Here is a 16,124-nt window from a genome sequence, read left to right as displayed (position 1 = left end):
GGTACAAATGAAAATAAACATGACCGCGAGGAGTCGTAACAACACATTTTATTTAAAAAATACAGTCACAGAAATGGGAAACATAAGTTAAACAAATTTTATCTTAAATATTTCCACCTGTCAGGACAACTTCTTGGAATAAAGCTGAATGGATATATATTTTCTGTAAAAAATACAGTGGATGATGTATTTGGGCTGGCTCTACATTTAAAATTCAGAGAGGTGTTTTTTTTTTTTTTAACTTTCCAAAGTTTCCCAGTACAACCGTAATTAATACCAAGAACTTACAAAGACATCTTCGGTATTACCTACATATAATAACAGGAAACATTTTACAGTTCACAGGTGGAATCTGCGTGAGGGGGTCACCAGGGAAGTTGTGAACCACTGCTCAATGCAATGGTGTCAAGATGAGTTAAAAATGTGTCAAGTGCTTGTCACACAGCTGAACAAGTTTCATATTGGATATTTTCCACATGTTGAGCAGCACCAAAAAAATGCCATCATTCTCTGCAGTCTGCTCTGCTTATAGGCAGTACTCGAGTTGTAAAAAAAAATCAGGGGGGATGGTGGATTTTATCATATGGGGACAGATAATTTGTGCTGATTACAAATAATATAATATATTACAAATAATAGCACTGACCAAAACACCTGCAGAAATACTGCAGGAATGACATAGCAGCAGTTAAATGCAGCCTTCTGTAAGCTTTAAATATCCACTGGGCTTACATCAAATACATCAAAACACAACAATAAAAAACAGTTTTCTGAACTTATCAATATGACTCTGTCCTTCACAGGATAAGTAAAATGGATCACTGCAAAAACTCAAAATCTTAACAAGAATATTTGTCTTATTTCTAGTTAAAATGTCTTATTTTAGTAAAAAAAAATCTCTTTACACTTGAAACAAGATTCATCACTGGAAAAAACAACAATTTTTCACATTTTTCAAGTAGATTTTCACTTGAAATAAGTAGAAAAATCTGCCAGTGGAACAAGATTTTGTTGCTTGTAATAAGAAGATAAATCTTGTCCCACTGGCAGATTTTTCTACTTATTTCAATTAATTTTTATTTCAAAATTTACTTGAAACAGGTGAAAATTGTCAAATAAGTTATTTTTCTGGTGTTATTTTTCTGTTGATGACTAAATTTGAAATAGCAGTAAAACCACATTCATTGATGAAATGACATAAGGGATGGAAAGGGGGGATGATTTGGACCGTTTTTATTTCGGGGGGGGATGCCATCCCCCTCATCCCCCCTCAACTCGAGTACTGCTTATAGGGACTATTTTTAGGAATAAAATAGTCAACTGTTTGTAGATGTACGCTTCTCTCACTAGAGTTAACTTCCAGTGATGATGAAAAAAGACAAATGCTGCTTTAGTTGGTGGATTTTTTTTTTGTTCCCCCCTTCACAGGTTTCTTAACACCAATTAGAAAAAGCAACTCTAAAGAAAAGACACTTGGCACAGAAATCTACATCGTTGAATGTTTATGGCTAATAATTGTGAAAATCAAAGATGTGTTCAGTAGTAGTTCTTTGAACTTGGCTCTGTTGAACTGAGTTATTTAATATTAATGTCTGCAGTGTTAAAGCATTTGCCGTTTGCAAACAAACTAGTTTGTCCATGTTGGGCCCATCTGCTTCTTTGCACAACTGAACCGGTGCAGAAGTGGCACCTGCAACACGTACCTTCTATTTGTGGTCTGTTGATCCAATGGATGAAATTCTCATTATTCGAAATAAACCAGATTAAATCTGATTATTGCTTGCTATGCAAAAGATCTACAATCTCTCCATCTCGACCCAAATTTTGAAGAACAATTCCAACAAGACAGGAGATGCTGTCTTTGTTCCCAATAAACATCTGAACGCTGATAATCATGTGGCTCCCTTACTTAGAAAACAACCTTTCATCTTAATATGATAAGCATAAAAGCTGAGCGAGTGGGGATTTCTGCTGGTCACTTTATTGGTGCAGGCTCGTTGTGACGCCAGATTCTTTGATCTAAAAAGATCGGCACAGGCGTAGGAGCAGCTGCAGCGGCTCACCAGCAGGCACACATCCTTCCTGAACGTCCGTGTGAAGATGGTGTACAAGAAAGGGTTGCAGAGGGAGTTGATGGGATAGAAAAGGATCAGCAGGATCTTGGAGTGCGACACGGTTATGAGCGGCATGCGTAGGGCTGCAGAGATGGCGAAGAAGGAGATGGGGGCCATACACAGGAAGTCTGTGAAAATAAGCACAGCCATTCGTTTGGCCAGCTTGGCGTCTCCGTGTTGTGCAGAGTGCTCTGGGTTGTGAACACTGATATAGATGCATATGTAACAGTAGCACACCACCAGGAAAGCAACAACATTGAGAACGAGCACAGTCACTACATAAACCTGGGAGCTCACGGTGTCGATGTCCATGGGTAGACAGATGCTCACTTTGCTGTAACTGCTGACCCCCACCAGAGGGAGCAGGGCAACCAGGAAAGAAAAGCCCCAGCCCGCTGCCATCATAGCGGCCACATGGTGCATCCGCAGCCTCTTGTTGACATGCATGGCGTTGGTGATGGTGTGCCAGCGCTCCAGGCTAATCACCGTCAGCGTGTATACTGATAGCTCGCTGGCAAACACGGTCAAAAACCCAGCGGTGCCACATCCGGGCCCCGTCTGCCAGTCCGTGGCGTGGTTGTAGTACTCGTGACGCGAGTGGTAGTCCATGAAGGCAATTAACATCAAATAAACACCCATGCACAGGTCAGCAAAGGCCAGATTACACATGAGAAATCTGGAGATGGTTAGTTTACGGTGGCTAATGAGCAGGATGACCAGGACAGCGAGGTTACCGGCCACAGCGAAAGCTGTTATTATCCAGGTGAGGCAGCGCAGGAAGAGAAAGCCCAGCAGGTCCTCACACGGGTTGAAAGCATCCGGCTTCGGCGTGCACACGACGAAGGGGCTGTTGTGACATTCCAATTCCAGGTCTGGATACTCAAAGTTGACGTCATAGATGAGATTCATGCCATCGTCAGTGGGTTCTCTGAGGATAAATGTTGAGATGACCGTTGAAAAAATGAGTAAGGATTGTACCTGGAAAGATATAATTGTGTGTATCTGTCTGACCCAAACACCTATTAACTAATTGTTGGCTGAATAACATACATTATCTGGCCATTCAATTATTATGCATCATGCAATGACACCTTAAACTCTTGGGTTCAAAATAAAGCTTTGGTGAAATACTTGGTATCAGACTCTGACTGTGCAACAGATGAGTACTACGTACTCACTTTAGAGAGCACTACTGAATGCTCGTGGTTTATGACGTGGGCTTATGTCTCTACTATTATGCGTTTATCCATGAGGGTGCATCCTCTTAAATTCTTCCTACAAACAGAGGTGTCAAAAGTATTCACATTCATTACTCAGGTAGAAGTATAGATACTAGATACTCCTGTAGAAGTTGAAGTATCAACTCAAGTTTTTTACTCAAGTAAAAGTATAAAAGTACTGGTTTCAAAACTACTTAAAGTATAAAAGTAAAAGTAATGTAAGGGGGAAAAAAGCCATTAAGGACAAAGGCCATTGAAAATGAATGCATCTTAGTATAATGCAAATATATTAAAGAACCATATATGTGTACTATTGAGCATTAACATGTGTTTCAGAGAGCAGGAGATATGATGACTAGTTGCCTATAAGTATTGTAATGGTGCAAAAAGTCAAACTTCAGAGGCATGTTATCATTTATCCTAACCTTTATTGGAATGTACATCCAAGTTTAGTTGCAGGAATCTGAGGGAACGGATGTAAGAACAAAACTGGACAAGAACATCTGAAACAACCACAACCAAATTCACTCTATCTGGATGGAGCAATTTAACTGGATAGTTTTTTTTTAAAGGCCGAAATGAAATAGAGTAACGAGGCTGTTTTTAAAATGTAAGGAGTAAAAAGTACAGATAATTGTGTGAAAATGTAAGGAGTAAAAGTAAAAAGTCGTCTGAAAAATAATTACTCCAGTCAGGTATAGATAACCAAAATTTCTACTTAAGTAAGGTCGTACTTCGTTACTTGACACCTCTGCCTACAAATGAGTTGCATCATTTCACCAGTTTTGAAATACTTGTGCAGAAAGTTTTATATCAGAGTTGAAATAAAACTTTTTTAACGAACCTCTCCATGGAATGGTTTACAACACGCAGGGAAGACACTTACATTTCTGTTTCGCTGAGCCCACAAAACTTTGTGAAGTTCTTTGAAGCACTTTCCCTTGAAATGAAAAAGAGAGAGAGAAAACTTGATATTGCATTAAGTGCCAGGTAACCTGACTAATAGCTGCCCGCTTCAGTTGTTTATGCAGATGCAGACAGATTTGTCACATCACCGGGAGCGGCCGGTCGGGTACCTTTGTTTCCGCCGCCATGTGTGGAAGGCGCAGCAGTGGCTGGGGTACGTGAGCTCGGCCTCCAGCAGCTGGGCCAGGCTGTCTGGTGGCGGCAGGCTCTTCAGAGCCAACGCAGAGCTGGCCTTCAGAGATCGCACCTGGCTCAGTCCTTTATGCGGGAGAGAACTCAGCGCGGTGGAGGAAACATCCCTGAATTGCACACACACACGAGATGCAGAGATAAAGAGAATTTAGATAAGTCACTTTTTTGTGTGTCATCTAAACTGTGGAACAGAAGCTAGTTTTTTGCTTTTTTAATGACATCTTGTTTTAAACACATTTTATACATTTATTGGAGGCCTTTACTGAATTGAAGCTGTTTTTTGTTGTGCAATAAAGATAAAAACCTAATGCAAAGCAGCATGAACTATCTCCTTTGCTCCTTTATTTGAATGCAATACTTGTAAACTCAGAGATAAAAATGCCCACGCTGGATCCCACACATGCAAGGCGAGGACCTTTTACCATTTCACAAATTCACAAGCAAGATAAGAGTTAATTCCAGCAATCAAAGACCTTGTGAGCTGTTTGCTGCAGACTGTTGTTTGCTAATCGGCATTTAGCAGTCCTGTTTGTTGGTTGTTTACACAGACAGGCTGTCACCACTTTAATCTTTTACACTATAGACTTTGTCATGAATAATAATTTTTGACCCACTTCAAGAATAATCATTTTAATGTAGACCATTAAACTGTTATTTTATAAATAATTTACATTTTTATGCTGCGTTACACTTAACTGCGTCTCTTTTGCAGATGTCATTTTCTTTTGACAGCAGTTACTTTACAGATATGTCACTTTGATCCATTTAAATTTATACGGTAATTATACGATAAATCAATTGAAGTTAAAAATTAAAGTAAAAAATTGCCTTTTTTGTTGAGAAGTTTCAGCATAAAACAATTGATTTCAGGTTAAAGCTCATAATCTGCCTTTTCTCTGTTTAAAAAATTTAAAAAGCATATGACACCAAATAAATTCAGAAATTATCATATAAGAAATACGTTTTATTCAGAACAGAACTGAAGCAAAATGGTAAAAAATAATGGGGTGGATAAAACTAAAGGAATAGGAAGAAAAATGTTTTCAAGTGCACAAATAATCCTCATTTACAGGCTCACCATGTTTTTTTGTGGTTCTGCCAGAATAGTTTTACAAGCATTAACATTCAAAAACACATTACATCTCTCAGCCTGTACACTACCGCTGCACATCACGCCTCCATCTGCCTAAAACGCTCTGTTTCATCACCTCTCTCTTTAAGAGCCATCGTGCCATGGAGTTAATATTCCCGATTGTAAATGGGTTTTGACATTTATTTTTCACATCTATCCTGCAGGGAACACTTACAGCTGACAGGCAGCCAGCATGTATGAGGTGATTTTTGTCAGGCGCCGTTGTGGATATAAAATCGGGATCTCAGACACTTTCTAAATGCAGAGGGTCAACTGGAAGTATTGTTATAACTGACGGCTGGTTAACATGTTTGGATTTCGGGAGTTTAAATAGAGTTTTAGCCATCAGCTCGTACTTGCTCCGCTGTCTGACATCCCAAACTGAAAAGTATTCCAACTGAAACCTGTTTATTGGGAATTCTGCTTCACTGTAGTAACGTTCAGTATGTGACCACAGTAGGAATGGGCGATATTTTACCGTTCACGATAAACCGTCAAAAAAATTCCTCACAATAAGAATTTATCATCTCGTGGTAAAAACGATAAATTCCCGTTGATGATGTTTTTGTGTAAAACTGATTTATGGTTCTGTGTTAAATCCACGCACAACGTACGTGAAGGAAGGAAGGAAGGAAGGAAGGAAGGAAGGAAGGAAGGAAGGAAGGAAGGAAGGAAGGAAGGAAGGAAGGAAGGAAGGAAGGAAGGAAGGAAGGAAGGAAGGAAGGAAGGAAGGAAGGAAGGAAGGAAGGAAAGGGGAGAAGGAAGGGAGAAAACAAGGAAAGGAGGAAGGAAGGGAGAAAAGAGGAAGGGAAGAAGGAAGGAGAGAGCAGGAGGAAAGAAGGAAGGAAATGAGCCTGAAAGAAAGAAAAAGAAAGAAATGAGCAAGAAAGAAAGAAAGAAAGAAAGAAAGAAAGAAAGAAAGAAAGAAAGAAAGTTGATGACGTTTTTGTGTAACAAACATGGTGGATCTGAGAGCGAGATAGATTTATAGTTAGAAAGGTGGAGTTGAATTGGTATTTTTTTTATCGTCATTTTTATCGTTATCGGGATAAATGCCAGAAATTATCGTGATACATTTTTTAGTCCATACCGCCCATCCCTAGACCACAGATATCCAAATATGACAAAGACGAGAATGCTCTGCATCTGGGGTATTTCCTATGATGGGACAGCTGCTAGCATCACTCCTGGAGCCAGAATCAGAGCCAACACCTGCCGTGCTTTACTTGTGGCTGAGCACGTTTCCAGTTACAATAAGCGGAGGAAAGACCAGTGAAGTGAAGAGCTGCTGTTAATTATGAATACATTTATGGAGGGAGGGAAAGAAACTATCTGAAAGACATTAAACAAAGCAATAGGCAGAGGTGTCTTCAGTATTCACATTCATTACTCAGGTAGAAGTATAGATACTAGAGTTTAAATACTCCTGTAGAAGTTGAAGTATCATCTCAAGTTTTTTACTCGAGTAAAAGTATAAAAGTACTGGTTTCAAAACTACTTAAAGTATAAAAGTAAAAGTAATGTAAGGGGGAAAAAAGCCATTGAAAATGAATGCATCTTAGTATAATGCAAATATATTAAAGAAGCATATATGTGTACTATTGAGTATTAACATGTGTTTCAGAGAGCAGCAGATATGATGACTAGTTGCCTATAAGTATTGTAATGGTGCAAAAAGTCAAACTTCAGAGGCATGTTATCATTTATCCTTTAATAACCTTTATTGGAATGTACATCCAAGTTTAGTTGCAGGAATCTGAGGGAACGGATGTAAGAACAAAACTGGACAAGAACATCTGAAACAACCACAACCAAATTCACTCTATCCGGATGGAGCAATTTAACTGGATAGTTTTTATTTAAAGGCCGAAATGAAATAGAGTAACGAGTCTGTTTTTAAAATGTAAGGAGTAAAAAGTACAGATAATTGCGTGAAAAAGGAGTAAAAGTAAAAAGTCGTCTGAAAAATAATTACTCCAGTGAAGTATAGATAACCAAAATTTCTACTTAAGTAAGGTAACAAAGTATTTGTACTTTGTTACTTGACACCTCTGGCGATAGGTAACGAATGAAAACATCAGATTACACACAAGAGCTTTAGGACAGTTCAGGAGTAGCGACCTCTGTGAGAGTAAGAGCCTAGGAATGTTAACCTGTGTATGTGGACAAAAATCTAAAAAACACACAAAAGGGAAAGAAAACGAAAAGTCTCTTGACAGCTCTGAGAAGGACAGACTGATGAATATTTTCATTGACTTTAAATGAAGACGTTAAATGACAATACTCATGTGAATACTTACAGGTAGCTTGGACCTGTGGCTTCTTCGAAAGCATCTTCTTCAATATACCTCAGAAACTTGTTGTCTCTCAAAATTCTACAAAATACATCAAGAAAAAAAAAATCAATGCTGCAACATGTGTAACCTTGAGCTCAAACTGTACTTTTAAAAAAAAATTTAAACAATATGGAGGGAAACTAAGGATGACACAATAACGGCATCCAATGGCCCCAAACCATTATTCATCTACTTTTAGTTTTTCTCAAGTTGACACTGAAGAGGATAAGCAGTATTTTTAGACTGCAGGGTGTCTCTGCATATCTCATCCTCATCAGCATTCAGCATTACAGGGCAAAGCAATAAAACAACGGGGCATCCAATCTTTGTTTAGTCTTACATAAGATTTGTTTACTGGTACTCTCCGTTTTTATGATTAGAACAAGGAAAAGCTACAGTAACATTCTTAACAGGGACACGCTGCATTGTTGTGGTACAGTATATTTCATATCTGTCATGTCAAACAACTATTTACAGTGCTTACAGAGTGTTGAGCTTGGTGCCATTGAAGGCGTGAGACTTTATTTCCTTGAAGCCGTTTCTAACCAGGTTCCTGTCAAGGACACAATGTTATAAATTCCAGTTCAGTGTCAAAAGCACCTATCGCCAAGGTCGGAGAGCTGAACATTCAATTACACAAGATCCATCGATAAGCGTTCCTAACCGCTGCTGTTGGCTCAGATAATGCGCTAACAAAAGGAATTATGCCTCTGTACTCACATGTCCACATACTCCTTTGTGATGCCCTGGAAGGAATTAGCAGGAATGATCTCGATCCGCATGTTGTCGGCCATTTCTCTGCAGGCGGCGGAGATAACATTCAACTTCATGTTCAGTCAGACAAGATTTATTCCTTTTACATAAATGAGCAGTTTGAACTGTGGCACAGTTGGACAGCGTTTCCAGCAGGGTTTGATGGAGATGTGACATTGATAGAGGAACTGGGTTCAGATTAAATAGCAGAGAATTATGACACAAGGAACACCTGCATCCACAGATCCAGTTCAGACTTTTAAACTGTATTACTTACAGGATGAAATTTGGTGCCAAGGACGAGATGGATGTGAAGTCTGGGAAGTGTCTCATGCCGGTGTTAGAGATGCTCCTGAAAAGAGCAGCAGAGACGGGTGATCAGAAGCAGATAAGTCTTCAAACTGCTTACAAAATGTCACAAAAGATGACATTTATAGGGCTCACTTCTGGAAAGAGCAGCTCTCACTACTGAATAAAGTGAAGAATATCTACAGAATGACTTTGTTTTTTGGATAGAATAGTAACAAGCTAGAAAAGCATCACACGTTTAAGGAAATCTAAATTGAATTGTTGAGGGCAAAAGACGGGGAACAAGCCGGCGTGTTTAAGCTGCTTTGCTTCATAGCTCTCTAAGGAAGGATTAAGATGCAGTTGTCACTTTCACAAGTGTGCTGTGAATGACATTTTTCTTATTCCCAACAGCAGATGCTCACTCATCCCCAAGTCAACCTGCCTCTACGTTCCTGCCCCAGAGGTCAAGAGGTTCATAAGAGGTTCATAAGAGGTTGCCCACTGGACATAAAGTCTTCTTATCGAAAAAAAAAAAAAAAAGTCTGGTGACCCACAATGACAAAAAAAAAAAAAGTTTAGGAAAAATTTCAGCCCAAACTGAACATTGTTGTGCATACAGATTCTAGCACAGGGGTCGGCAACTCGCGGCTCTAGAGCCGCATGTGGCTCTTTAGTGCTGCCCTAGTGGCTCCTGGAGCTTTTTCAAAAATGTTTGACCTTTTTTTTTTTTTTTTCCTTTTTTCTCTTTTTTTCTTCCTTTTTCCTTTCCTTTTTGATCTCGACATTTAGAAATTTTGACTTTTTTCTCTTTTGACATTTCTCTCAACATTTCCACTTTTTTTTCGACATTTCCACTTTTTTCTTGACATTTCCACTTTTTTCTTGACATTTTCACTATTTCCTCAACATTTCGACTTTTTTCTCAACATTTCCACTTTTTTCTCGACATTTTGACTTTTTTCTCAACATTTCTCCTTTCGCCATTTGCCTTCATTCTAAGGCTTATACAAAACTTTTCATTCTTTGCGGCTCCAGACATATTTGTTTTTTGTGTTTTTGCTCCAATATGGCTCTTTCAACATTTTGGGTTGCCGACCCCTGTTCTAGCACTTGTGCAGATGTGTGCAGATGTTTCCAGCTGCTCAAATACTGACACTTCTGTGAGTGTGGCTGCCTCCTGCATGCAGCTGTGCATCGTGGGAGGACGAGTCTCAGGACTCATCCTCTGGAGATGATGAATGAATCCCACACTTCACACAAACTAAAAGTGTACTTTAATTGCCTCCATTGGCACTTTTGGAAACTGTAAAGATCCTAACCCTAACCCTAACATTTACAACAGTCACGTAGGAGCCAAGCTTGACTGCAAGGAGCGAGAATGACTCCTTTGTTTGTCTAAAGATGATGAAACATGCGTGTAAAACAAGGGGAGACTTACAAATATTCCAGTCTGGGCAGGTCAGTGAAGGCCCTTTTTTCAATAAACCTCAGACTGTTGATATTTCGCACTGATCTGTGGGAATAAAAACCAGGAAACGTATCAGTAATTACAATATTGTTGGCAGCAATTGTCAACAAACAAACATTAAAAAAAACCTCATTCATGCATCAGCGACTCTGAAAGTCAAGGATTAAACACGCTGCTTTGTAATGGACTGACTAATCCTACGAGACTTAAATTATATGCAAAACACAAACCAGCTGTTCAAATGAATAATTGCTTTCATCGTGGTTGAACGTGATGTGTGGAAGAAGGTGAAGCGTCACTCAGCCTACATTTGCTCCAGACTGTGGAGGGACAGGAAGGCATGTCGCTGGATGTGTGTGATGCAGTCACTCTGGGAGATCTCTCTGTGGCACAAAGAAATAACTCCATGTCACACAATAAAAAAGGATGCTAAGGAAAAATACTCACAGATCAAGCTTTTAAAAGATATTTTCCGTGACATACAGTGCAGGATGTTGTTTCTCGTAAAAGAAAATAGGACAGGGTTGATTGATACAAGGTTGCAAGCCATGAGGGAAATGTCAAAATAACACCACAGACAATTCATATTTTCTAGGCCACTCCGCACACATCGCCGTCCTCGTGTCTGGAAACAATCCAAACGTACATGACAGATTCATCCAGGCCAGGACGACCGAGTGAAGATGTTTAAGAAGGAGGACTAAACAAAGACGCGGAGACACTAACTAAGTCAACAAAACTTGTTGACTTGTCCTTGATCCCTTTCTTGTCTGACGGCTGACTTTACAGCGAGCCATCCATCCTCCGTTTGTCTGCTGGTGATGGTGCTTCCACATCAAACAAGGGAACAGTTAAAGAACTCCAGCTGTGCTGGAGATCCATTCTGCCATTATTCCTCCCCCTCGTCTCCTGACTCTACTATATATTGTGTCATAATTGCCGCCTACAGTTTATAAAAAGCCCTCTCGCTTGATCGTGTAAATGAAGTCGTGCTGGGAATTCAAGTATGTGTCATCGGTGACAGAACCGCTATAAAGCCCCTCATACCGTTCCACCTTTACATGGGTTGATAGGCTGAGAAAATAATATCAGTTTGAAATTTACCCTAAATTGACTTTGACGACAACATTTAAACACAATGAGCCAATATGAGCATAATAAGGGATATTCATGTGCGCTCTGCTTTGGTCACATTACAGTAGGGGTGGGCAAAAATATCGATATGGCAATATATCGCGATACTTTTCCAGCCGATTCAATATCGATATTCAAAATTTGAATATCGATTTTTAATTTTTTTTTTTTTTTTTTTTTTTTTTTATCCCCGATCTTTTTCCCATTATATCACCCAGTGCTCCTACCTAAGTGACAGTCCTGGGCATTGCCACTCTCTACCAACCCTGGGAGGGCCCTGCCCTGACCTTCGGTTTTATTTCACGTTTTATTTCATTTTATAATTTATTTTTTATATAACACAATTGCCTGTCCTTAAAAAATGAAAAATAATGGACAGAGGTTTATTTATTTATGGATTTATATCTATACTGACTGATCACTGTGCCTGTCCTTGGTTTTAGTACCCATCTTTCTTGTGTTTATTATCATTTGCCACATAATTAAAGCAACCTCATACTAAATGTAATGTTAATTTCATATGATGTAAATAATATGAAAAACATATACAAATTTGTTGTAACTTTAGCTTGTATAGTTATAATAAAACATTGTTTTGACTCAGTTTGTCCCATGAATTGTCACTATCATCTGATGAACGTGCAACTCAGATTTTAAGATCCATCACTATCATCTGATGTACATATATACAACTTGGATTTTAAGATGTGTAATGCATTTTTTAATTTTTTGGTGAACTATATAGAATATAATAATCGGGATATCGCATAATCGGGATATCGCAATGTGTATCGTATCGTGGCTCAAGTATCGTGATGCGTATCGTATCGTGAGGTCCTTCCCAATACCCACCCCTAGTATTCGGGTGTGATTCAAACCTTGGTCTTTGATAACGTAATTCCACAGCCCTCCTTTTCTTTTTTTCTTTTTGCTTCCAATTCATTTATCAGTGCATTTGCTGGTGGGCTGAAAGTCATTATATTGTTGAAAGGTCAAGCCCACATTTATCCCGTCATAATGATTTTTGTTGGACTCCCGTGCATTCAGTCCAGTTTGATCCTAACACAATCATTACTAGTGCGTGATTGATACACTGCTGGCAGTTCAGTTGGTGGTCCTAATCTTCTCTTCCTGTATAAAAACCTCAAATGGCTACCATTAGTTCGCTGTACCACTGAGTGAGGGCCAGCAGTTGTCTAACATTACTGCTGATCCTCCAAACGGTAATAAAGTGGCTGCAACCACATAGAAAGGTGCTATTAGTACCACATTCCTGCTGATGTAATCAATAGAAATAATAAAGAATAGTGCTAGGTGGAGTTCATATATATATATACCAATTTTAGAAGTTAAATACTGATAGAAAACTCACTCAGATGGTTATATATTTTTTTATTTTTTTTATTTTTATTTTTTTTATTTATTTCGATCACGTGCTCAGTATGGTACACTCATTCATAACATGTCGTGTAATCATTTGGATCGAAAAGGAGTAGGCTGAAGCTCTGAGCTTATAAATGCCTACCCTTTAACCTTCACATTATTATTATTTAAACTTTCTATAACAAATGCTTTCTAGCATTTCCACCCAAAAAAGAAGCAAACACGAAAGAAAAATATATGTAACAAAAAAGAACCAGTAAGAAAAGAAAAAAAAGGAAAAATAAATAGTAAATAGTCCTGATTAAAACAAGGACAAAAAGATCAGTAATTATTACGTGCATAATTCCATAATTCTCTCTCTTGCGTCTTATCCTTTAATCTTGTTGGTATTTACTAATCATGATGTGTTTTAAACTATTTTTGAACTGTATGATGTTTTTACTTTGTTTCAGATTTTGTCTGAAGATAATGAACCACACACATTCAAGTGTGTTTGGTTAAAAATAGGACAATATAACTTAATCCTTCACCAGTCAAATAACCATATTTGGTAACTCTGGTCGACATATATACTATGAATAAAAAGTTACAAGTGAAAAAAAGGCTTATATACTCCAATAACCCTCTAGAGTTGATACTTTCAAATTCCAAGTATTTAACTGACTGACCCTTGAAGGATTAAGAGTCAAAAACAGAAAAAATACCCTGTAACTGCTAAATTACTCTATCTGGATAAAGAGTTGCGTTTGGTCACAGTGGGAATATTGATTAATTTAGTTTGGACTCTTCTAAATGGTGTATTCTAAGAGTAAATGTTCCTTATTATCTAATGAGGTAAATCAAAACCAAAAAGACATGTGGTTCAGCTCTGTGTGGCCCCTCTGGAAGCTCAGTTACATCTGCAGTAAAACCTTCAGGGTGGGATGCAACTTTCCCTCCACAGCAAGATGCCACTTTGTTGGGAAATAACAAGTTGTCATGAACTATGTTCGCCTTTCCTACAGTACAAGGCATAAAACATTCACTTTTACACATAAAGTTAATGTCAATGTTGATTTAGGGCAAATTATGTCATGGTTCGAGACTAGTTACTGTACATGGAGTGGGGTAAATGTCAGCCAAACTAGATACTCATCCTTGAGTTTCTGTGTTCTGTGTGTTACACAGCAGAGACACGATTATGAGCAGCATTTCTCCAAAACCTAATTAGCACTATATATATTCAGTCATCTATGATTTAAAAACATAGATACTTACATAATGGTAACGTTGATGAGCCCATTGAAGGCGTGAGTGGGAACTTGTTTCAAGTGCAGATGGGTGAGCCTCCTGTAAGATTCATGAATAAGGCTTTTAAATTCACATCCCTACACTCTGCATTTCTGCAAATGGCTCTTGAAGAACTAGTTCCAGTGACAGTAAGAGAAATAACAACTTGACAAAGTAGCCTAAGTGTACAGAAGAGAATTGGGGCCATGCAAGAGAAAAAAAATTTGAGAGTGGAAGATTTTTCCAAATGTCGAGATTAATGTTGAAATACAATTTCGAGAAAAAAGTCGAACATTTCGTGAGTAAAGTCGAAATTTCGCAGTTTTTCCTCAACATTTCAACTTTATTCACGAAATTTGGACTTTTTTCTCAACATTTCGACTTTTTTCTCGACATTTCGACTTTTTTCTCGAAATTTCGACTTTTTTTTCGACATTTCGACTTTTTTCTCGAAATTCTACTTCAACATTAATCTCGACTTTTCGACTTTTTTCTCGAAATTTCAACTTTTTTCTCGACATTTCGACTTCTTTCTCAACATTTCGACTTTTTTCTCGAAATTTCGACTTTTTTCTCGACATTTCGACTTCTTTCTCAACTTTTCGACCTTTTTCTCGAAATGCATAATGAAAAAAAATCTTCCTCCTCTAAAATATTATTTTTATTTTTCTCCTCCCTGGCCCTAATACTGTTCCATATAAGTGTCTTGATGGGTTTAGTGTGAAACACCTCAGACTTGTCTTCGGGAGGATTATTATTATTAGACTGTGACTTTAAAGTGAAGCGAGGGCAGAAAGTTGCGTTAAGGCTGATTTATGGTTCCGCGTTACACCGACGCAGAGCCTACGCCGTACAACGGCGTAGGCTCTGCGTCGGTTTAACCATAATTGAGGCTTTACTCACAGTCTGAGCACGGATGCAGACACTGGTCCTGCGGCCAGCTGAGTGTCTCTGCTGCACTGGAGCGAGTCTGCGCTGCAGCGGCAGATGGGAGGACACGGAGACGCGTTCAGGACGCAGTTCAGGACGCAGGACAGCGCGACCAGGAGCCGGACCGCCCGGGGAGCCATGCGGGGAGCCATGCAGGACACCGGGGCCACTGCTCTGCACTGGCTTCACACAACAATATCAATGCAAAAACCCTGCCGCCTCTCCTCCCAAATTGAGGTTTAAACACCACTCAGGAAAGAAGAAAAAAAAAAAAATCTGGTCTTTATCATACCAGGCCAAAGGAACAAGGCTAAAAAATAATCTCTCAGTGAGAGGGAAGATCTGCTGCTGCCTTCAGGTGCTGTAGTAATTGTAAAGTTGCCGGCTGAAGAGCCATTAAAGAGAAACAGGGAATTTTCTTTGACAGCAAAGCAGCGCAGATGTGACGTTTTCTTGTGGGTGGGGATCATAAAAGCTCACATTGATGCGGGGAGGTTGGTGGATCACTTGCAAAGAAGAAATTGAGCTTTTGGCCTTTACACTGTTGATATACCAAAGAGTGTCATATGGCTTCAAGCAACCATTTATATTTCTATGGATTTTTGTACTAGCTCTCTTGGCATATAACATCTTTATTGTAGGCTAATATGACATAACATGACGCTATAACTGACTGCAATGTTTTGATATACACTGTGCACAATTTTCTTTGATGCAGTTTGTCGCATATTGATGAACCTCAATTATTATATTATTATAATAAATATTGATGAACCCTTTCTCTCAAATGCTCTTTTTATACCTAGTCATGTTACTGAGTTGTTGCCAGTTAATCTATTAAATTGTCAAATGCTCCCCCAGTTGATTCTGATTTGTGCCAGCCACTTTTCCAGTTTTTTCCCCTCTCCAACTTATTTTGAGATCCATTGTTGCCAT

General features: G+C 38.8%; 1 protein-coding gene across 1 annotated transcript; it reads right to left on the bottom strand.

The window, feature by feature from the left end:
• Positions 1–1,892: 1,892 nt before the first annotated feature.
• Positions 1,893–15,343, bottom strand: LOC133464050 (lutropin-choriogonadotropic hormone receptor-like). The gene is made up of 11 exons (XM_061745998.1): positions 15,162–15,343; positions 14,247–14,318; positions 10,781–10,855; positions 10,443–10,517; positions 8,991–9,065; positions 8,681–8,758; positions 8,445–8,513; positions 7,925–7,999; positions 4,411–4,599; positions 4,221–4,274; positions 1,893–3,042 (listed from the first exon to the last, which is right to left on the bottom strand). The coding sequence occupies exons 1-11, from the start codon at positions 15,338–15,340 to the stop codon at positions 1,893–1,895; spliced, it is 2,091 nt and encodes a 696-aa protein (XP_061601982.1). The 5' UTR covers positions 15,341–15,343.
• Between the last annotated feature and the right edge of the window lie 781 nt (positions 15,344–16,124).

The sequence above is a fragment of the Cololabis saira genome, chromosome 17 (genome assembly GCF_033807715.1).
Source record: "Cololabis saira isolate AMF1-May2022 chromosome 17, fColSai1.1, whole genome shotgun sequence".
Lineage (NCBI taxonomy): Eukaryota > Metazoa > Chordata > Actinopteri > Beloniformes > Belonidae > Cololabis > Cololabis saira.
The sequence above is the reverse complement of the archived record's forward strand: the minus strand, read 5'-3'. Positions and strand labels throughout refer to the sequence as shown.